Raw genomic sequence first — 23730 nt, 5'->3', positions numbered from 1 at the left:
TTGACAGTCGGTATCTTCCTAAGACAATGTCTGTGCTGATACTTCGGTATCTTCTTGCATTTTGCCCTAATCAGTTGCACATAATTAGATGAAAAATGTAAATGCAGATAGTATTTATTACAGGACTGTAAAGCATTAAGCATGTTACAAACAAGGACTCTGTAACTTCAAGCAAAGGCTCCATAGACTTACATCAGTTAATTTTTGGTTCAGCTTTGAAGAAAATGTACTCAATCAGAGACCATGTGTAAACTGACAGAACTATGTTGCCAGAGTATGTGTAATGATGGACTTTTAAAATATTTAAAAGATGCAAGTCCCTACAGCATTTTATTCTTTGTAAAGACTTCTGCAGAGTTGATGCCCGGACACCAGTGCATTATAGCAGTAGTGTGCAATGGCTGGTACCATATTCTTTGGAATCCACAGTCTTGGGTGAAGCTCTGACTCTCAGACAAGGTCTTTACCCTTCCGAGCCTGAGTTTATTCCTCATGCCTGCCTCAAAGGATTTTTGTGAAGACTGAATGAGATTTTGCCCTCAGTACAGTGCCTAGTAGAGTAAGTTTCAAAATGTTAGTTCTCGTTATCATCATCCTCATCTTCATCCTCCCCGTGATGGTTATGGTATGTGTATGGAAGGGGAGCCCTGCCCATACTCCTGCTTCAGTTGTATCTAGTGATGATACAACTCAAAAGCCCTCCACCCAGTGAGGCCCAAGAGGCTACTGGGACTGGCTACCTGCAATTTGATTCATATTCCAAAGAATGTATTTCACTTCTCATTTTATTTCTTCAACACACATCCACATAATTTTTCACATTCCTCTTCACACTTGATTTTAAGCACTTCATTTTTCTCCCTATCCTTTGAGTGGAGAAAAACGGTAATAAGGTGCTGTTTTTGCAATATACAGTAGCCTGGGATACTTGTCACCATGCTTCTTTCTGCATCCAGCAATCACATTCACCTAACCCAACCATGTTAATGGATTCAGAAGAAATCCAGTCAAATTAAAAGAATATACAGGCATTCTTACCAATAAAAAGAAGAAAACCCTTTACCTTGATTAAGGTAAAAAGAGGGAAAAAATCAAGGTTTTAAAAAAATTTTATACCAGTGTCTTGAAACAAATTCTCAAGGGCTTTTCTGATTAGCCATTGATGCTGCACTTTGTCCCATTTGATTGACACTTTTGAACAATACTGGAAATGCTAATTATTCTGTGTTTTTCTTAGGAGATTTGCATACTGTGATTGGTTGAATAAAGGGTTTCACATTATTTGACTCAGAGTAGATGAAGGCTTAATCTGTATACATGTGATTGAGTATTATTCTCTTTAAACTGGCCACTTACTCCAGTAATACCACTGATAAAGATAGACCTAATAGTTTTTGGATTGGATCCTGAGTGATATTGAATATTACATGTTGAACCTTTTATGGTAAATAAGATTTTTCAGAAATTTCCCCAGAGCCTTCAGAACTCTGGCAAATGAAATGAAAAATAAATCTAAGAAATATTTTGTGTACAAATCAAGATGTTATATAAAGTAGTAAGGTTGGTTATCTTATGTGGACAGGTTTCATGTGTGGAAAGTTTTCTTTTTAACAGTTTCTAAAACATTTGGGGAAAATGGCAACATTATTGTAATGATATTTTAGCCTCTGAAAGTGGTTCCTTTGAAAGAAAAATACTCCATTAGATGTATACATTCTGTTCTGTTTAAAATGATCTTCTATTCTTATCATCGTAAATACAACTTATCCTGTAAACAATAAATGTTTTAATTGGTTTGGGACTATGTTTCTGTTGAAAATACATAGTGAAAATAACTGAATGCAATGCTCAGCAGGGTTTGTTAGCATTGAATGTGTTAGCAGTCAGATTTCTCTATTTGAATTTTCTTAATTGTTGAAGATTTTTCACCAGTTGAATATTTATATAACTCCTGATTGGTAGCTGGCAGATTCCAATGTGGGGCCACATGTAAAATATAGAAAAGCTCATGTACATGGCAGTTTTTTGCTGCAAGAAGCTACAACACTTCTCACCTCCTCCTTAACCCATTGGCACTGACACCATTGACTTGTTTTCCAGCAATGGCAAGCCGGCAAGTGGATATAGCAACTCAGGGCTGGTTCATTGGTCTAATGTGTGCTGTTGCTCTCCTGATCTTAATTTTGCTGATTGTTTGCTTCATCAGAAGAAACAAAGGTGGTAAATATCCAGGTAAGAAACAGAGATTGAAATTGTCCTCTAATGCTGCATGATAATCTGTGAAACTAAAAAGAGATCATGAGAGTCATCACGGAGACTACAATAAGTGTATCTTCCCAGAGCCATACATTCGGACTTTCTGTTCAGACACTGGCTGATCCCTTTGTATGTAATAGAAGCCTAAAAATTGCCAAGGATCAAAAGACAATTTTGGAGGAGCAAATGAATCTGTCCTCTGAAGATATTAGTGACTCTGCTTCCTTAGGCTTCACATGAGTCACAGGTACTGAAATAGCATCTAAAACCAACAGGCAGTAGCAGAAGGAAAACATGAAGTTTTCTAAAGGAGGTAATGCATGAACTGGATCCTGATATGATGTGTAATAGTGCTTTCCCTATACGGTTAATGTTTTGTTCAATTTAATAGATCCAGTGAATTTCTATTTTCTTTTTACCTGCCCATTTCCCTTTCAGTGACAGGGGGGAAAATCTACAAAAGAATAGATTTCCAAAGCAACTTGTACACATGAATATAGTTAACAGATAGATTGGTAAAATAGGGGGAAATCTTAGAAACTTAAGACTTATTCTTCTATTAAGTGAGTAAGAAACTTGTGCCAAAATGCTTTCGTGAGGTTAACTTTATCTGTTAACAAAATATTCTAGGTTATTCTAACCTGTTCTGTTTTTCTAGGTTAACTCCAAGAGACTAATACATCAAAATATATGCATAGGGAGTTCCCTAGTGGCCTAGTGGTTAAGATTCTGGGCTTTCACTACCATGGCTTACATTCGATCCCTGACTGGGGAGGTGGGGCCAATAAATAAATGGATAGCCACATGATACATCTGGTTGCGTATCATCTATGGCATATAGAATAATTTCCCCACTGCTATATGTCTCATAGAGTGTGCTCTTAAAGACTTTGAATAAGGAAACACAGGATCGATAAATAATAATGTTTTTTTGTAATTTTTTAGTTAAAGAAAAGGAAGATGCCCACGCAGATCCTGAAATCCAGCCTATGAAGGAAGATGATGGCACTTTTGGAGAATACAGGTGAGCCCCCTGCTTCTTAGTCACCCTTCATTCTCCCTGCCCTGCACAGATACCATACTCAGTCATGCCTAGAATGGGATTCAGCCAGGAACATGCTCTGCCTGGAATTGCTTATTTATCTCAAAAATTAGTTAAGAAACACTTATGGGTATAAATGTTTACACATCCCTCACAGTTAAAGTAATCTCACTTTTGGTTAGGACTTGGCACTTTCACTGCCAGGACCTGGGTTTTATCCCTGGTCAGAGAACCATGTTCTCACCAGCTGCATGGGCATAGACCAAAAAAAAAAAAAAAAATCCTACTTTTTCATTATAAATTGCCTTTGTATTAATAGGTTTGGAGATGGAGCATCTCCCACTCTGGCCTGTTTTCCAGAGACCCTTGCTATAATTGATCAACATAGAAAAGCTCAAGTGTTACAATAAGAGTTAAAACAATAGTACTCTACAAACCTGCATTATAAAGCAAACTATCCCTGTCATTCTCCAAGCAGTGCTTTTGTAAAACTGATGTTACTCTTTCCATCTTGGATTAGAAGGTTTTTTTTTTTTTAACCAAAACAGGTTCCTGTACACCTTCCTATTAATCATAAAATGATGGCTAGAGGGTTTCCCTGGTAACTCAGCTGGTAAAGAATCCTCCTGGAATGCAGGAGACCCCGGTTTGATTCCTGGGTTGGGAAGATTCCCTGGAGAAGGGATAGGCTACCCACTCCAGTATTCATGGGCTTCTCTGGTGACTCAGATGGTACAGAATCCGCCTGCAATGTGGGAGATCTGGGTTTAATCCCTGGGTTGGGACGATCCCCTGGAGAAGGGAATGGCTGCCCACTCCAGTATTCTTGCCTGGAGAATTCCATGGACAGAGAAGCCTGGCAGGCTACAGTCCATGGGGTCACAAAGAGTCAGACACAACTGAGCAACTTTCACTTCACTTCACTTCAATGACCACTTCAGTGGTGGTTTTAGAAGCTCTTAATTATTAAGAAATATCACAGCTCTGGAGGCAGTGTGTTAATTCACAGGGTTTTGGTAAATAAAGTGTTCTTAGCTTGGCTCCATCATTAAGGACAAATGTAATGTAACCTATGTGCTAAATAGTTTTTTTAAAAAACAAAAAGATTTCTTTAAACAAAGATTTTCTTGCCTAGGGGTGTAGGTATTTAAGAGAGATAAATGATTGTTTTAGATATGTTTAAAAGCAGAAACAAAAGATATATTTATTCAGTTAAAACATTGGGATTTTGGTATTCCAAAAAGAATGCATCTATTAATCAAAAATGCTTTTACACCTTGTTCTTTCTTTGTGTAAGCCTCTTGATTATATAATCTTTTAAATATGCACTGGGCCAGTATTGAGACTCTCTTGCCAGAAGAAAAGGCTTTTAGGTAAAATAAAATGTGTCACTATTTGTGACTGCCAGATGATATTTATAAATAAGATATGTGTATTCATTTTTACTTATCTCTAGAGCTCATTTTTGGTATGACCATGTCAACATCACGAGGGGCAAAATAAAGCCAAGGGTAAGAAATATGAGAACTGACTGAAAAAAACTATGTATTTTTTTTTACAAAGTTGGATTCACACCAGTCTCCACACAGATATAAGTGCTTTGCCTGTGTGTCTCAGCACCTCATCTTTCATTGTAATCTCCTTTCCAGAAGAGGTGACTATGATTTTTAAAACTCTTCAGAATTCTGGATCTTAGGATACAGAAAAACATCTAGTGAGGGTTGTCTTGATGTCAGATGTTGACTACAAGGCTGAAAGGGTATGAAAACCTCATTCAGCATCCCCACTGGTCCATCCACAAAGTAATATTAATGCATTAAAGCAGCCTGCAGAGGGTCGCAGCCAAGGGTAGCCAGGCCTTAACACTGGATGAGTTGAAATCTTTGCTGATTTCATTCACTCTCCTACATATTTCTCCTGTAAAGTAAGAGAGTCCGGAATTACTAAACAATTTGTTATTTTTAGTGTTCCTATGACTAGAATTCTACCCAAGATATGTGCTTCTGCTGCTACTGCTAAGTCGCTTCAGTCGTGTCCGACTCTGTGCGACCCCATAGACAGCAGCCCACCAGGCTCCCCCGTCCCTGGGATTCTCTAGGCAAGAACACTGGAGTGGGTTGCCATTTCCTTCTCCAATGCATGAAAGCGAAAAGTGAAAGTGAAATCACTCAGTCATGTCTGACTCTTAGCAACCCCATGGACTGCAGCCTACCAGGCTCCTCCGTCCATGGGATTTTCCAGGCAAGAGTACTGGAGTGGGGTGCCATTGCCTTCTCCACCACTGTTTATTGTAATAAAGCCAAATTTTTGATATAGCCTGAAAAAGTTATGTATCTGCACAAACCAAAAAGAAACTATTGCTCTCCATATATTCTTCACATGGTGATGGATTTGTGTTCTACATTATCATGCCCAAATGAATCTGGCAACATACTGCTCACTCTGTGCATCTCAAATGTCAGCTTGCTCTTATAGTTATGTGAAACCATGATCGATTGTAGTAAGGCTTTCTCAGGGTCCCTTTTCTGCCTACTCCATTAAAACATGATTGAAATCTAGGTTGAATGTGAACTCATCTGGAATCAAGAGACTTAGTTTTGCTGTCAACTTAGCCCTTACCTTTGATTTCTTTAGATTTGACATTTAATCCAAGTGTCAGTTTGTTCCATCTCTAAAATAACAGAGTTGTTCAAGTATGAGATAATCTCTGAAGGTTTCTAGTTCTATGATTTCTGTACTCCTTTATAAACCATCTACCAATGAGTTTTAATGTGATTTGGGGTTTCAGAGCAGAACATAGTGAGTATTTAGTTACTGGCCTCATTATCACTGTGTTTATATTTCTTTGGTCATGTTTCTTTGTCTTGGTGTTAATTCATATGTGGTATGTTCGTGAAGCATTTTCAAATAGCTGTTTTTAGCTAATGCCTTGAGTTTCTCAGAAGACAAAGACTCTCCCTTGGGTTTATTAAAAACAAACTCATTGGTTCATGTGTGAAGAAAAAAAACTTGAAATTCTATAGATCTGCGAATTGCCAAAGGAGATAAGGTTCTGACAGGTGTCTTAAACCTGAAACACAACTCAGTGATTTTTTTTCATTGAAGCTGAAAGTTCATAAGGACAATCCCACAAGTGAAATCACTTCCCAAAACACCCAGCCACCCTTTGCTACCGATGTGGCTTTGTCTTATGACTTCCTGGCATGACCTGAGAATTTTTTTCCTTTGGTTTCTTTTCTACTGGAAGAAACTAAAAAATCGTTCATTCCTTAGATGTCACATGAATGAAAATGGATTCAACTGTTTATTATAGAAGTTTAAATAATACACTTAAATGTCACAAGAGTGAAAATCACGAATCCCTTGTCTACTTTGCACCTTCTAGAAGTTTTTGAGCTCTGTATTATTTATTGATTCTTATTCTTTTTCATTCTGAAAATAAATTAATATTCTATCACACACAGACACACACAAAATCAGGACTATTGCCTAAATGTTAATGAATTCTGTTGATGATTTGCTTATTCTCATGCTTGAGGATGAAGCCATTTCTATGTGATTGGCTCTGAGCCAGGGAGTATTTCATAGTGCAAAAAGGATGGAACTTCAATGGCCAAATTTGATGGGTTTTTTTTTGTTTGTTTGTTTTTGTTTTTTTGCATATGCTGTAACCTTGTACTCTCACTCCAACACCCACCCCCAAACAGTCACCCTCGGGTTGAAGCCTGCAGCTTGCTTTGTTTGTTTCTTTAATTATACAGACAGTAGGATCTGCATCCTTACTAACATATAGAAAAATCAGAGAAACAATGCAACCAACTGTGTAAGTATTTTTTTGTCCTTTAGATCCATCCCTTTAAAAACCAGAATGAACATAGGTCATAAGCCATGGGACCATGGTATTTGAGGGAGGCTCTTGGCGTGGAAGTCTTGTCATGTGAGCATGATCCTGTTGCACGCTTGCTAACCCATGTTCGTGAGGCACAGATGATGTGCACATATATTGCATTTGATATATACTTTAGATTTATTCTGCTCAGAGACGTAAACTGATCATGAGCAGTATAAACAGTGACGGACTTTTAGAGGGAGTGTTTGGTTTGTGAACGTCAAAAATTATTGCAGTGTGATTTGACCATGGTAGGGTGGTGACCACAGGAGAATCAGACCTAGTGATCACAGATATATCCATCATTGCTGCGTTTTTACTTTGCAGGCATTCAATGGATACTTTCTGTGTGCACAGCTATTTTAAAAAAGTGAACTCTCTAAAATTGATTCTTTAGGGTAAGAGAAGGAAAGAATTGGTTCCAGTGCTTTGTCTGACATCATAAAATTGATGAAGAAAAAAAATGAAAAAAAAAGTTAAAGTTGGAATTTTAAAGAATTTCTAAAATGCATACTCTTTTATTGTTATTTTACAATGAATTCATTCAGCCAATATTTATTGAGTGCCTACTGTATTCTAGGCTGTGGAGATTTTTAAAACCAATAGACTCTTATCTCACTAGTTAATAGTCGAGGAAGGGATGCAGGGAAGTAAAAGGACAATCTGGGCATAGTGTAAAGAGTGCACTGGAAGGGAAGGAATACAGCCAAGGTGCCAAGGGAGCAGGGACAGGAAGCCAAAGCCAAGTTCATGGCCTTGAAGGAGGTGGCACAAGAAGTTGTCCCAGAGGGAGTAATGCAGGAGCTGAGTTTTAAAGGTTCCATTCCATTTCACAACTTATAGCCTTGAATAAAGATAATCATTATCCATGACTGATATGATTATATGTATCAAAAACATATTTTGTGGCTATATGTACTATTTTATGATGATTTTATTACTTTTGGGGGAACTTGTTCATCTTTGCCATTCCAGGCTAAGAATTAACATCTGATACCTCCTGTCCTTAAAAAATTCTCATAAAAACATGGATGGATTTTTTTAAGCTTTAAATACCACATAACTAAATAAGGATATGATTTTTCAATGATCTTCTGTAGCTTTTAAATTCCTCTTGTTTGGGAAACTACCCTTTCATACTGAAACTTGACCAAGCAGCTTCCCTTGGCACAATGTCAAAAGCAGTTGACTTACTCTGTCATTAGAGAATTCATCTTTGAGTTGAAAAGAGGCAGGCATTCATTCAGAGCTTCATCACAGACTTGTCACCACCCATCTCATCTGGAAAGTTCTAAGTGTATGTGTTATACAAGGTATTTCATAGGAAAAAGTCTCTCTGAGGCAGGGAGTCTGGAGTGGAGCCAAGAGGTGTGATGGCAGGTGGATGGGCACTCTCATTTGTTAGGTACTGTTCACATGCCAGGCGCTGTGCTGGTGCCTCATAAATATTTTTCTCATTTAACCAGATTCTAATTCCTGAAGTAGGACATTATATCACATGTCTTTAAAAGATCTTGAGCTGCCTCTGAACAGCTTTTCCTGGAAAGACTCTGTGAATAGAATATCCCGTTTCCTTACTTCATGTCTTTTGAGCACAGCCCATGTTGCTATAGATTCTCGCCCACTACAGCAGCCCACTCCAGTATTCTTGCCTGGAGATTCCCATGGATGGAGGAGCTAGGTAGGCAGTCCATGGGGTCACAAAGAGTCAGTCACGACTGAGCAACTAAGCACACACGTGTGGCCTTTAAACTGGAAAGGATGTTTCTGGGGAGCCCCTTACTGGCTGGCCGTTATTCATAACTGATGCGATTATGTGTGTAAAAATCCAAATAAATCTGTAGGAAGATATTAGAGTTCATAAGAGAGTTCAGTAATGTTGCCTAAAAAAAAAAATAATGTAAAAGTCAATTATATTTCTTGCTACCAGGAAATAGTTGGAAAATAGGGTTTTAAAAGTTGTCCCAGTTATGATAGCATGATTCATGTTGATATATGGCAGAAACCAACATAACATTGTAAAGCAATTATCCTCCAATTAAAAATAAATAAAAACTTTTTAATGAAAAAAAAAATGTTGCTACAAAAAAAATTGTCCAATGTGTGTGTGTGTGTGTTAGCAACTCAGTCCTGTCTGACTCTTTGTGACCCCATGGACTGTAGCCTGCCAGGCTCCTCTGTCCGTAGAATTCTCCAGGTAAGAGTACTGCAGTGAGTAGCCATTCCCTTCTCCAGGGAATCTTCCCAACCCAGAGATCAAACCAGAGTCTTCTGCATTGCAGGTGGATTCTTTACCATCTGAGCCAGCAGCAAAGCCCAGATTTTCCAATAGGATAATGTCAAAAATTTTTTGATGTAGGAATAAAACCAACAAAAAGATCTTCCTGTATTTCCATTTCAGGGTCTGATATTCTATTCCACTCAGAAGTTTGTCTGTCTCTGCACCAAAACTAAACTGTCTTAATATAGTAGCTTGGGGTGAGTCTTGATAGCTAGTGGGTCAAGTCCTCCAACTTTGTGATTCTTCCTCAAGAAATTTTAAATATTCTTGACCATTTTCATGTTCTTACATATCTTAGAATCAGCTTGCCAAGATCCATATAAAAGCCTGCTGTGTTTTTACTGGAAATAAACTGAATCTAAAAAACAATGTAAAGAAAGTTAACACAGTTACCAGAGGTCTTCCTATTCATGGTTATGATATATCTCTCCATTTATCTACCTCTTATTCAATAATTTTTATTCAAAAATTTTATTCAAAATTTTCTTCTTGGGACTCTTACACATATTTTTGTTGGATTTTTTCTTATCTACTTTATATTTTTGTGGTATCCTAAATGGAATTATTTTTAAAATTTCATTTTCCAATTGTTTGTAAGTACTTAGATCAAACTTACTTTTATCCTAATATGATATTAAGCAATGTTACTAAGCTCTCTTTTTATTCTAATGTTTGCCTATAGGTTCTTTCCAATTTTTTATGTATGTAATCATACTATTTATGAATAATGATGGTTCTCTTCTTCTTAATATATATGACTTCTATTTCTTTTTCTCATCATGTCACTTAGTATTTTCCAATTCAGTTTTGATTAGAATTGTTATTTCTGATGTTAAACAAGAAACTTTCAACATTCACCATCAAGGATGACATTAACTCAGGGTTTCTTATAGACACATTTAAGAAAGACACTTCTGTCCCTAGTATATTAAAGTTTTATTGTGAATGAAACTTTTTTCCTAAATCTTTTCTTCAGATTTTACCTTTATGGTAAAGTTTTACCATAAAACTTTTTTTCTAAATCTACTGGGATAATCATAAAAATTTTTTTTTCTTTTGCAAAAATGGTGAATTACATGAATTGGTATTTTTTTTGTTTTTTATTGTTCTTGTTTTTTTTTATTTAACTTTACAATATTGTATTGGTTTTGCCATATATCAAAATGAATCTGCCACAGGTATACATGTGTTCCCCATCCTGAACCCTCCTCCCTCCTCCTTCCCCCTACCATCCCTCTGGGTCGTCCCAGTGCACCAGCCCCAAGCATCCAGTATCATGCATCGAACCTGGACTGGCAACTCGTTTCATATATGATATTATACATATTTCAGTGCCATTCTCCCAAATCATCCCACCCTCTCCCTCTCCCACAGAGTCCAAAAGACTGCTCTATACATCATGTTTTAATGCTACAATAAGCTTGCATTCTTGGGATAAACCCAACCTGGTCATGCTATATTCTCTTTTTAGCCAATTGCTAAATTCTATTTGCTCATGATTTCTCTGAGATTTTTCTCATCTATGTTCCTAAGTGAAATTAGCCTGTAATGTTACTTTTACTTTCTCAAATTGTTCTTGTTGGTTTTAGATATCAGTGTTATATAGTGTTATACTATCTCACAAAATGAATGGTTCCTCTGACATGTCAAATTTGAACATGTCCAAAACTGGACCACCAGTCTTCTAGCCCAAACATGCTGCATTCCAGAGTAAGGGTAATTCCATCCTTCATGCTACTCAAGCCAGAAATGTTGGTGTTGTCTTTTTCTCTGTTTCTTCCATATCTAACCCATCAGGAAGTCCTATTGGTGCAGTCTTCAGAATATGTCTGTAATACCACTTTGTACCAGCCCAGTGTTCCACTCTGTCCCGAGTCACAGTCCTCTCACTCGTGAATTATCACAGTAATCTCCCTGGCCCCCTGGAGCAGGAGTTGGCTAACTTTCTGTAAAAGGTCCAACGATAAGTATTTTAGACTTAACAAGTTGCATGGTTTCTGTTGCAACTCTATAATTCTGTTGTAGTACTGAAGCAGCTATAAACAATATGTAATAAATGAGCACAGCCCAATTTTGGTGTAGTTCACCAACCCCTCCCTCTAGCGTAGGCTATTTGCAATACTGATGACAGTAATCCTTTAAAAATGTAAATCATATCAGGTCACGCATCCATTGAATTCCCTCCACTGACTTCCTGTCTCAGTGAGACAGATCCTTACATGACCTGATCTATCACCTCTTAATCTCAGTCTCTCTCTCCCCTCTCTTCCTCTCTCCCCGTCTCCCACCCCAAGCTGCTTTTCCATTCCTAGAACAGGCTTGCCCTCCTACAGGGCATCTGAACTATTTACCTGTCATAATGGCTCTCCCTCCAGCTGTCTACCTGAATAACTCAACTCTTTTTAAGTCTTTGATCAGATATCACTTCTTAACAAGGCCCCCTCTGGAAATCCTACTTGAATGTCAACTTTCCATCCCCTCCCCTGACACCCTCCATTCTCTTTACTCAGCTCTGTATTTTCCGTAGAACTAATCACCTTCTGACACACTCTGTGACTAATTTTTGAAATATGTTGATTGTCTGTATTTTCCCCTTCAAAAAGTAAACTTAGTGAGGGTTTTAGTCTATTTTGTTTATTGCTATATCTCCAGTGACTCAAACCTGTTGTAGAGTAGGCACTAAATGAACATTTATTAGATGTATGGTGGGTGGGTGGATAGATAGATGGGTGGATGGATGAATCAAAGAAATGTCATAGACTAGAATTTCCTGGAGTGTACACCTTGGAACATTAGTTCTCTAAAGCAGAATAATATTAATAGTTGGGATCAAGGTAACAAAATTCTGCTCATCATTAAATTCTTCAGTGGAATTTTCTCACCAAGTTATGGGCAATAACTCACAGGAAGTATTCAAGCACAGCTTAGAAGCTAATGATTAAATTCCAAAAATGTGCAAGTCATTCTTGTACCAGGTTGGAGACTGGCTGCTATGTCCCTATGTCCCCTGACATTTCCCAGGCACAGGCCATTACAAAATTCTGTGATTCCTCCCTGGTTATTTACTAACAACAGTGATAATATCATTTATTCACTTTGTAACAAGCACTTGTGTGTTACTAACACAGGTAATTTTCAATAGCATATATCAATGTCATGTAAAGCCAATATTGTTTTCCAGTCTTGAAATTTTCTTCTTGATGAAAAACTGGAGACCCTAGTAGGAATTATTGGCCAGAATATCCATATACCATGAAATATTTGTATCTTGGCTAGAAAGAAGTTATTTTTCAAAGGAAAGGGAATAGTAAAGTCCTAGCACAAGTTGCTAGGTGAAATATTACAGCTCAGGGGCCTCTCTTTTACATGAAATCTTTCAAATTTTTTTAAACTAATGTTTATGTTTCCCGTTTTTGTTCTTTGAAAGAATACAAAATATGTCATTGCTTTTTTTTAAACCAAATATTACCTGTTAAGGACTAGGTCAGCATGCATACCTAGTTATATGACCATTTGAGTGAATGCTCTTAAATATAGTAATTACTCTTCTACTTCCAGATGTTATACTTAGGGGTTTAACAGAGACATAAGCAGATATATAGAGAGTCCTACATATGTTTATTAAGTTGCACTCCTCAGATTACCATCTGATATGGATCAGCTGCATAACACACTGGGGAGAAGGGAATAGTGGGGTAAAGAAGAGGGCAGGAGATACTGGCTTTTACATTTGGGCATCACTCACACTTGTCAGAATATATTAACACAGTACTAATAGTACAGATGTAATGCCCTGAAGTTAAATTATGTTTCTTTCCAAATTAATAAATCTTGACCCGTTAACTAATCAAAAATAATACTGTATGCAATCAGTATAAGGATTTTGCTTTTTTTCTTAGGCTATTTTCATTTGTTTCTTCTGCATCCCTTTAATGGAATGTGTAGGTCTCTTGAAAGGTAAGGTTCAAGTTTACAAGTCTGGCCTGCACTCAATAACACAATGATTTGAGATGCAGGATTTTGCTTCTTGCTCAGAAAAACAAAAATCCATATTTCACACTTAACCAAAATCATTCTCCATTCATATCCAAAGAATCAGAAATATTATGCAGTTTAACATACTAACTTCTCTACCATAAGCTTTTACACCCTTTTGAACTCTAGTAAAATAGTGATGATTTTCAAGTTTTTTCAATTATTCTTTTGGTAATGCTTGTGACAATTTCTGAGTTGCTTCCAAATCAGGGGCCAGAATCTGTCATTGATATTGACATCACCCTGTGAAGCCATCCACCTGTCGAAGACTTCATGATTAAACCATTTCTGCACTCTACTTTCATTCCAACCACATTCCAGTCATTGAAGGCCACCTGGAGATTAGATTGGGCTAGAGAAGCTCAGGGCGCCAAATGCTTCCTCATAATTTGCATGGCTGATCTTTGAGAACCAAGCATTTTACCTAAGGGCCCATCTCGATGAACATGTTTTATCTTTTTTTTCCAGTGATGCGGAAGACCACAAGCCTTTAAAAAAAGGCAGTCGAACACCTTCAGACAGGACTGTGAAAAAGGAAGATAGCGATGATAGCCTAGTTGACTATGGAGAGGGAGTGAATGGCCAGTTCAATGAGGACGGCTCCTTTATCGGACAGTACAGTGGTAAGAAAGAGAAAGAACCAGCTGAAGGAAACGAAAGCTCAGAGGCACCATCTCCTGTCAACGCCATGAATTCATTTGTCTAATTTGTGAGCTCTTTGCCAGTATCCAACTTTTCTCAAATGTTTATCTTAATAAGCACTTGTCTGTCCGCCTTCTCATACTATGAACATAGAGGCAGAAAGTCTATGTGCAGCTGGGTGTTCATATGATGAGAACTGTCAAAGCAAGAACGTAACTCAGTCAAATGATATCTTAATGTGAACTGCAGTGCAAAGTGCATACTTTTTCATTCAACATAGGTCATCTTGATTTCCTAAGAACTGATAAAAAAAAAAAAAATGTTACAGCATCATCAACAGATCACCTTCTACCCACTTTGGGATACAGTTCAATAGGTTGCATGAAAAATGCTACACCTTTAAAGGATATACCTGTGTATGTTAATCAAACATGGGTTGATACTTTGTTTGATACTCTCCTCCGCTGAACCCCTAAGTAGGAATTCCGTTTTCATTGTCAAGAGTGTTACTGTAGTATTCTCTAGAACTTCAATGTCTTTGTGGACATTGTCGTGAAATTGGTGACTCTATGTCTAGCTGTCGTTAGTCTTTTTGGGAGACTGTTAGGAACCATATGTACAATATATACTTGCTAAATGAGTTAATTATGACAGGTACATTTGCTGATGCTTACTGAGACTCTCTTACCTGCTCTTTGCTCCTCTTACTCCACTGACCTCTTAATCATCGAGGTGTTATATTGGTACAGTGTTCTACTTTTTACATCCTCTCTTCATCCTGGTCCGTGATTTTTAGGCATAAACGATGTGTATCGCAATGCATTTTGGCACTTGTGCCAGACCAAGAGAATCTCAAACAGATCACTCCAATTAAATTTCCAAAATTATTCCAGAAAGCACAGGGCAAGACATATGCAGTGCCTTCAGATGATAAGCATTCCACAACATACTGCCTTCTATATCATTTGGTACAGTCAACTCGGAGTCCTAGATTATTGTCATTGTCTAAAAGTCACTTGGAAAAGGCAGAGTTCATGAAGATGGCAATGTTGGGGTATAAAAAGGAACTGTGACAGTAAAATGAAGACAATTTATTTTAAGGAGCATTTCCCCCCATATGTCTAAAAAGAAAAGTTTTATCACCAACTGGAGCATATGATGATTTTATGGTCTCTTATGGTTTCTATTAAAACAAGTCACATTCAGTAAGAAAGATGGGAACTTGGTAGAAAAATTTTTTTAAAGTTATTTCAAAAAAAAAGCACATAAAGCAAAGCAACAGGAATATATTTTTCTCTAAGTCATTACCTATGTGGCAGCTTTTGAAACTCTGCAGCATTAAACAGTGTGTATGCAAATTACATGGATGCCTTGCAGAATCTAAGAAATCTGACAAGTGCTAACAAGGCCAACAGTCAAAGGGATTACATCTGTGGTTTTGAAAATAAGCATATATATTCTACCAGCTTCATAAATAATATCTATCAAATGGTTTCCTTCCACATATGAAATTCTATAACAACCTATGGTTGAAAGAATGCTCAGTTTCATTTGCCAATAAATTGGTTTCTCATAACTTGCATCAAGTTTAATTTTAAGTAAAGCTTTTTATATGTAGATATTTTGTTGAATTTGTAAATACGCTTAGAGTGTAGATGCTATATGCTTAGGGGTGTTACATACAAATAAACATGCCAACAATGTTTATGTTGTACTGTATAAAATGTTAGCTAATTAATACAGTGTGTGGGATTGGAAAGCATTTACTTAAATGCCTTCTGGGGTTTTATTTTCTCTTTTTGCTGTGAAACTGAAAGAGTGAACTATTTTCCATACAGACAGCAGGTTTCTAGAAGAAATTTTCAGAGCTTTGCCGAAGCACAGTTTGAAGTAATCCCAGGTAAAGATGGCCCTACATAGTTTAATGTCTCCAGTCTTCACTTTTCACAGATCAGCCTTTCTTGTGGAAATCCAGAAAGACCAGACAGGCTTGCCTTGGCATCAGAGAGCACAGAGATAAGTTACTTCAAATTTACCAATGTATGGGGGTGGGGTGGGGGAGACAAGAACAGTATAGTTTTTCCTCTTCCACAATGGCAGATGCTAAATTTATCTGTGCATGAAGGGGTCATTTCTGTACTAGTGCAACAGAGTTTGTATTAAAAGTTAAATGTGGTTTTAAAAGTCCTTCTGTCTCTTGTAATATATCATGTTCCTAGTGGAATATGAATGTCCGAGTAATGGTATATTTAACAGTACAGGCAGAAGTGACTGGATTTCCGTCAAAAAAGTAACTGTTAAAAGGTCATGATCTCTTTGTGATTCTTCTTCAAACCTAGAGTTCCTGATGTTTTATTTTATTTTATTTATTGGCTGCATCACATTGCTTGAAGGATCTTAGTTCCCTGACCAGGGATCAAACCTTGGCCCCCGGCAGTGGAAACTCGGAGTCCTAACCACTGGACCAACAGGGAATTCCCCCTAATGTTTTAAAATATAATACAGAGTTTGATTTTTGCTTTTAAAAGGCAGAGAAAAGTTAAATGAAAAGCTAAACAATATGAAAAAGAGCTAATAAAAGAGGGGCATATCAAACATTGTAATGCAAAGCAGGAATAGATATTAACCAGCCTTTGGAGAAACAGTCTGAGAAGTTAGATGCTGCTTCCTTTCCTGAAGCCCGATCACCACGAGCTGTTCCCTGTTGTCATCCTTTCTTCTACCTGCCTGGACATCCGCCATCTCCAGCCATGGCAACTGGATTCCTTAACTTCTCCTGCTTGATGAAACAGCTTGAGTGTGGACAAGTAGCACTGACGAATGTGTCATCCACCCCCTTCTCAGCAGCCCAATTCTTCTTGAGTCTCATAACTGTCCAGCTCTGTAAATAGCCAAGACCTGGCTTGTTCCTCCACCTGCCCTTGGTCCCAGCTTTATACCCATAAGACCTTGTGCTGGCACAGAGCTCCCCCTCCCTACACAGTTACTTGGATACCAATGTGATACATGCGTCAACTGAATGATGCTAATAGACCCTATGTAGACCTTAGTCCTTCTACCATGGAGAGCATTCACTTTTGAGCAGCAAGTCAGGGTCTCCAGTCTATACCATGGGCCAGATTCAGTCGACGTCCTTGGACCACATCATCAGTCACAGGTCAGTTTAGCAACACAGCCTGGCCAGTTGTAAGCCTGACCACAAAAAACATTGGTTTGCTGATGCCTTATTGTTCAGATGGTTTATAATGGCCCTGCTTTACTTTTTTTTCCTCTCTCTTTTTTTTTTTTTTTGTAAATTTAAATTTTATTGAAGACCTAAGATGTGAAAATTCAAAACAAAATGTAATTGGTATTTCTGGAATTTAAAGTATAATGATTAATTTTACTTTTGTAATTTAAGTAATTTCAGCAAGCCTTTTTTTTATCGTTCAGTTCTTTAAGATTTATGTTTATAAATTGACTTCACAAGTTGGAGAAGACATTAGATAATTGATATAACCCAGTGTAACCTGGTTTACTTTTAATGTCTGATAAAATAATTGGAAATAGCTTGTGGAGGCAAAGGAAAGAAATGTGAAGAACTGAGACTTCTTACCCCAACTAAGCATCTCTCTCCTGCTCATGAGATTTTTCTACAAATTGCCACCAGAGGGCTCCCGTACCTTATTCAATGGAAAACAAAACAAAGAACTGGGAAAACAAAGCCTCTGGAGAAATAGTGCCAAGGACCTTTGATAATCAGACTGGATCTGATCATGCAGAAAATGATTGCGTGCTGTAACTGGGAGAAACGGAGTTGGCAGCTTTCTCTGAGGAGTTCACAACCTCCAGGGCATCATCTGTGTCACCAGGAGCCTCATCAGTATCTGCTTCCTTGTACGGTGGCCAGGTGGCTGGTGGCCCATCAGCAGAGCGAAAGGAGGAGGAGTCGGCCTCCTGGCTCCCTCCAGACAACCTCACCTGCAAGCTGGTGGTTGTGAAGGAGGGGCAGGATCCTAAAATGGTCCCTCCCCTTTCTCCCCATCATGCCATCTTGTCTGCCACAAGTGGTTTGATATTCTGTGGCTGGTTAACACAGTAAGCACAGTTTAAGCACAGACAGCTTTTCTTGTTCACTTTAGAAAAAGCAGGAGAGGGAAAGAATACTCCCAGGGTATTTATATTAAAGAAGCAAACTGAGGTATAAATGCTGCAAGGGGAAGGCACGGGGTCCATGAGAGCAAGTGATGGAGGAGACTGAGCTGTGCAGGGTGGTCAGGAGGCTTCCCTGAGAAGCTGGGAGCTGGGGGACAGTGGGACTCAGGAGGAGAAGGCAGGATAGAACCACTGCCCAGGAGGGGCCCTGCGTCAGGAGCAGATGCCCGGGCCACAGCATACTGGGCCCTGAGCACCAAAGGGTAGGTTTTTGTATTTAGTCAAGGTGCAGTGGAAAGTGAGGAGTAATTAAAGAGGTTAAAGAAAAGGGTTATATGACCAGATCTGTTTGTGAATGAGGTGGAATTCTTAGGATTTAGCTTCGAGAATGGGCTGGAAAGGAGCCAGGAAGGTTGATAAGAAGCCACTTGGAAGCTTCGCAGTTGTTTAGATAAGAGATGATAGAGGTTGGATCCAGATCATATCACTGGAGATGGAGAGAAGTGGGTGGATTTTAAAGATATTTAGGAAGGAAGTTAATGGGAGTGATAGATCAGATATGGAAGGATGATGGAAAGGGAGAGATCCAAGATGGTGCTTAGATTCCTGACTTGTCTAACCAGACGGTATATTCCTTTTTATTTCTATAGCCTTCAAACCTCTCCAGTCTCACTCAGTGTGTTCTGGAGACACTGTCTTGCTTCAGCTGTAGCTATTTAGCCATTATCTCAGCGAGTGACTCAACAAACTTGTTTTTAATCAACAAACTTTGTGCCTGTGTTTGTGCGCTTGAGTAGGAGCAGACTCAGCCTGCACACTGGACTCACCTGGGGAGCACTGAAGTCCTCATGCCTGCCCACTCACTCCACTGTGTCTCTGTTCTAATTGTCTGAGACATAGCCTGGCATCAGAATTTTTCAAAGCTCCCCAGATGATTCTAATGTACAGACAAGACTGAAACCGGCCACAAGAAACATGTTTCTACACTCTTGTATGTGCATTTAAAGTATTTAATGAACAGTGTTTTGAATACATTTCTTCGTACAGGTTGATCTCAAATTATCTTGTATTTGTCCCAGTAAAAAACAACAATAACGTATCGAGGGAAAATGGACTCCGCATCGTTGCTGGGAGTATAAAATGGTACTTTGAAAAACAGTTTGGCCATTTCTTAAAATGTTAAATATAAATTTACCTTATGACCCAGACATTCCACTCCTGGTATGTACTGAAAAAGAACTGGAAAAATATGTCTATGCAAAGACTTGTATACAAATGTTCAAAGGAGCATTCATCATAATAGCCAAACAACAACCCAGATGTCCGGGAACTAATGAATGCATAAAGACAATGTGGTCTATCCATGCAATTAAACAATGAATCCATATAATTAAATAAGATACTATTTAGTAGTCTTTTTAAAGTACTAATACCTATTGCAACATAGAGGACCAAGGGTAGCATTATGTTAAATTAAAAAGCCAGACACAAAAGACCACATACTGCATGATTCCATTTATTTGAAATGTCCAAAAAAGCAAGTCTATAAAGACAAAGTAGGTTGTCTGGGAATGGGAACAGGGATTACTGTAAATTGGCCAGAGGGATTTTTCTAGAGTGATGTAAATGTTCTAAATCTGGACCAGTGCCAACAATGGCACAACTTGATAAATTTACTAAAAATCACTGAATTGTATACCTAAGTGAATCTGTGGAATGTAAGTTATACCTCAATAAAGCTGTAAGACAAACCATCCCTAAGCCTACGTGTGTCTGAGAGTGATCAGGGCTGTGTGTAAATGAGCCTTGTGATGAGTACAGCACCACAGGATGGGTCACTCCCCCTCCCCGTCCTCCTGATTTTTTCAGGAGACCCCGCAAGATCAGTGGTTCTCCACGTATGGTCCCTGGAACAACAGCATCAGCACTCCTGGAGAGCCGTGCAAATTCTGGACCCACCCCAGATCTACTGAATCAGTTCTAGGAGTGGAGACCAGCATCTGTGTTTTCACAGCACTCTAGGCAATTCTGATGCATCCTAACGTGTGGGCAACGCTGGAGTCAACCTCCACTCCAGTCTCTCCTCTCTCCTGCCTGTAGGCATAGAAGGGATTTACCTTCTGAGATGAAAAGAAGAAACTAGGCTCTTTTCATAACAGCAAAAAAAAGTTGAAATAACTGAAGTGTTCATCATCAGGTAATAGAGGAAACAATTCTGTTGTAACAGACCAACATTTATAGTAATGAAATACTAACCACAGTAAAGAGGAATAAACTACTGATACAGGTCATTCATTCATTCAATTGGCAAACAAGTTTCATTTATGTGAAACACTGGAACAAGCAAAACTAATCTACAATGATGGAAAGCATATCTGTGGTTGCTTGGGGCTGAGCTATGGGGAGGGATTTACTACAAAAGGGCTGCGGAAGCTTTTAGGGGCAATGGAAATGGTCTATATTTTGATTATGGTGTTGTTTACAGGGGTGTGTTCATTTGTCAGGACTATATACTTAAAATGGGTATACTATAAAAAAAAATCAACAAATTTGAGAAATCTCAAATTGAGTTGGAAGAGCAGAAGGGGATGCTCTCACATCCTATGCTGAGAGCAGAGCCCAACAGGAAAAAGACTCCTTTCCCAGCAAGGACTCAGCCAATGAGAAGCCAAGGGCTCTTTGTTTGCTCCTGCCCTCCCAGCTCCCCCTGTAAGAAGCCTATTTCTTCCCATGCTGTGGGCGGGATTTGCTCGTGGCTCACGATGGTTGTAAGTCAGGGGTTGCAGTTCTGGTATGATCCGGAAGAAACCCACCTTTGCTGGATAAGTAACTGACAGTCGGTTCGTTTTAAGTCCACCATTATATCAATAATGCTGTTTTTTTCTTCTTTTTAAATTATCTTATTTTTCAAAAGTTTTCTTGAGCTTTGATACTCCTGTTTTTTAAAGGGAAAAAAGAAAAAAGAGTTGGGCCTAAGTGACTTGTCTCTTGGTTCTTTCTCATTCTCTGGTCAGCTGGCCCAAGGAGATTAAGGCGCAGGGGTGGGGAGGTGGGGAACCTTTGGCCCTGCTCTCATCTCCATGTGGTAAATGCAAGGGGTTAGGATTCAACCTGACTTCTAGAGGAAGGTCAGCTGGAAGCCATCTCTCCCTCACTCCAGCGGGCCATGAGGTCAACGCCTGTCAGGCATCTGAGGATGCATGTCAGCTCTGGTATCCACCCAGACCTCCCAAGCGTTGGGAGGCAGTCCCCCCTAACTTGCGTCTCGGTGTGGCTTTTTTGAAACCCCGGCTTGTTGGCGTCTCCAGCTCAGTGCTTCAAGGTATCCTTCTTCTCTTTCTTATTTTTCTCCCCCAAACTTTTCATGACCTTCCTTTTTCCTTTCTGCTGTCCCTAATGTTTGCTCTCCTGGGCTAAACAACATCTGTTTCCTAGCTCTCAATTCTCCATCCTGATGAGGTCACAGTGACATCTCAGAATTAACTTGTTCGAAATGTAAATCTTCAGTTGTTTTATATGCTAACTCTTCTCTGCCCAGTGCACCCAGTCTCAGTAAATGGCCCCACGTTGGCTCAATCAAGGCAGAGTCGGCATTTTCTCCTCTCCTACCCAACAGCTGGTTCTATTTTTTCCAAACTTTGTGTTGAATACATGCAGCATCTCTTTATTTCTAGCCTCCCAACTGTACTGCCTGCCCCTTTTGCCCTCCTGCAACCCAAACACCACACAGTGGAGCAGGGTTGTCAAACCTTTTCTGTAAAGGCCTGGATAGCAAATAATTGAGGCTTCTCAGGCCAGGTGCTCTGCATTACAGCTACTCAGCTCTGCAAGGACATCAACCACAGGTGTGTCAGACACTTAACAAAATGGGTGTGGCCAAGTCCCAATAAAACTGTGTTTATAGATGTGTTTTGTGCTGGCCTCAGCCTATTAATAGTGATGCTATTGGTTAGAAATACCGGGACAAGAGTTTGATCCCTTTTGGAGACACGTGCCTGAAAGTAATTTGAGTGTCTCTTTTTTTTAATGTGTATTTTTGTTGTGTTGTTGCTTAGTCACTCAGTCATGTCCAACTCTTTGCAAATCCATGTACTGTAGCTCACCAGGCTCCTCTGGCCATGGGATTCTCCAGGCAAGAATAACTGGAGTGGGTTGCCACTTCCTTCTCCAGGAGATCTTCCCCACTCAGGGATCAAACCCTTGTCTCTTGCATCTCCTGCATTGGCAGGCAGATTCTTTGCATATATCTATATATATATAATTGCATTTATTTAATTTATTTTGTATTTGGCTGTGCTGGGTCTTCGTGGCTGCGCACAGGCTGCGTCTAGTTTTGGCGGGTCGGAGCTGCTGCTTGTTGCAGTATGGGGCTTCTCATAGTGGAGCACAGGCTCTCAGGTGTTCAAGCTTAAGTAGCTGTGGTTCACGGGCTCTGGAGCATGGGGTCAGTAGTTGTGGCACACGGGCTTAGTTTCTCCATGGTATGTGGGATCCTCCTGATCCAAGGATCAAACCTGTGTCCCCTGCATTGGCAGGCAGATTCTTATCCACTGTACCACCAGGGAAGACCCTGAGTGTTTCTTTAAGAAGGTCATTAAAATGCTCCGTGAGACCAGCTGCCTGCAGGCCTAACGTGAATGGAATATCCAAAGAGTGTTAGATTGCAGAGGCCACTGTGGAATCTCCTGAGAGGTCTCCTGGTCAGAGTCTGTGATGTCTGTCCATCCAAAGCGAACAGGCATAAAGAAGAAAGAGAGAACCTATTTAGAAGAGGAGTTCTGGTTGGGGGTTGCCAAAAGGAAGCTCTGGTAAGCATTGGTGATTGGAACACCCTTTCTGGAAGCCCCAGCAGAAAAGGGCAGTGGGCCAAGGAAGCCATTCTGCCCTCAGGCGTGTGGTGGTTTCTCTAGGAATGTGTCCCGGATCTGGATGATCTCTGGTGTGTGGCTTGGGAGCAGAGAAGGCACTTTGTTGCAACCTTGGCTGCTGCTGGAGGGGAGAGTCCTGCCTCCTTGTGGTCAAGTCGATAAGGCGCAACTCCCTGGTGACCTGAAGTTGTGCAGCCTATTTGTCGAGTTGATGGGAATGATAGGTACCCTGAGCCCTGTACCGGGCTGAGTATGGAGGGCTTATGAGAGGGTCTCCTGGATTGTTGACAATGGCTTCTGATGAGGTGAAGTTAGTGTAAGCAGAAATGTGGGTAGAAATGATAGGACCTGGGGACTCAACTAATTCCTTTTATATCTGGGTCTCCTGGGTGGGCTTGCCTTCTGTGAGAAAATTGCCCCTCAGCCCATGGTCAGACCAAACCACAAGGTCATTAGTGACAACCCAAGAGTCTGACTATGTGGCTCTGCAAAAGGTTGTGGTATGGCCTCCTTGAGGGTTGGGTGCACAGTCACGAGTTCCATCACCTGGGCTGAGCAGGAGAGCCCCTCCCCTCCTCCAGGG

General features: G+C 39.5%; 1 protein-coding gene across 26 annotated transcripts in view; it reads left to right on the top strand.

Annotated features, from left to right (window-relative positions):
• Nucleotides 1-20040, top strand: part of NRCAM (neuronal cell adhesion molecule) — a 325353-nt gene extending 305313 nt beyond the window's left edge. For 14 of the 26 annotated variants that reach the window (XM_044946603.2, XM_044946605.2, XM_044946609.2 and 11 more), the window contains 4 exons: nucleotides 2101-2232; nucleotides 3202-3280; nucleotides 13414-13425; nucleotides 13972-20040. In XM_044946603.2, coding sequence (XP_044802538.2) covers nucleotides 2101-2232; nucleotides 3202-3280; nucleotides 13414-13425; nucleotides 13972-14209 — 461 coding nt within the window. In that variant the 3' untranslated portion in view covers nucleotides 14210-20040. Of the gene's footprint in view, nucleotides 1-2100; nucleotides 2233-3201; nucleotides 3281-13367; nucleotides 13426-13971 lie in introns of all 26 variants that reach the window. The other 12 variants (XM_044946617.2, XM_006046416.4, XM_044946614.2 and 9 more) reach the window with 2 other exon arrangements.
• Nucleotides 20041-23730: the final 3690 nt, after the last annotated feature.

The sequence above is a fragment of the Bubalus bubalis genome, chromosome 8, assembly GCF_019923935.1.
Source record: "Bubalus bubalis isolate 160015118507 breed Murrah chromosome 8, NDDB_SH_1, whole genome shotgun sequence".
In the NCBI taxonomy this organism is placed as follows: Eukaryota; Metazoa; Chordata; class Mammalia; order Artiodactyla; family Bovidae; genus Bubalus; species Bubalus bubalis.
Note: the sequence above shows the minus strand (reverse complement) of the source record. Positions and strands in the feature narration are given on the sequence as shown.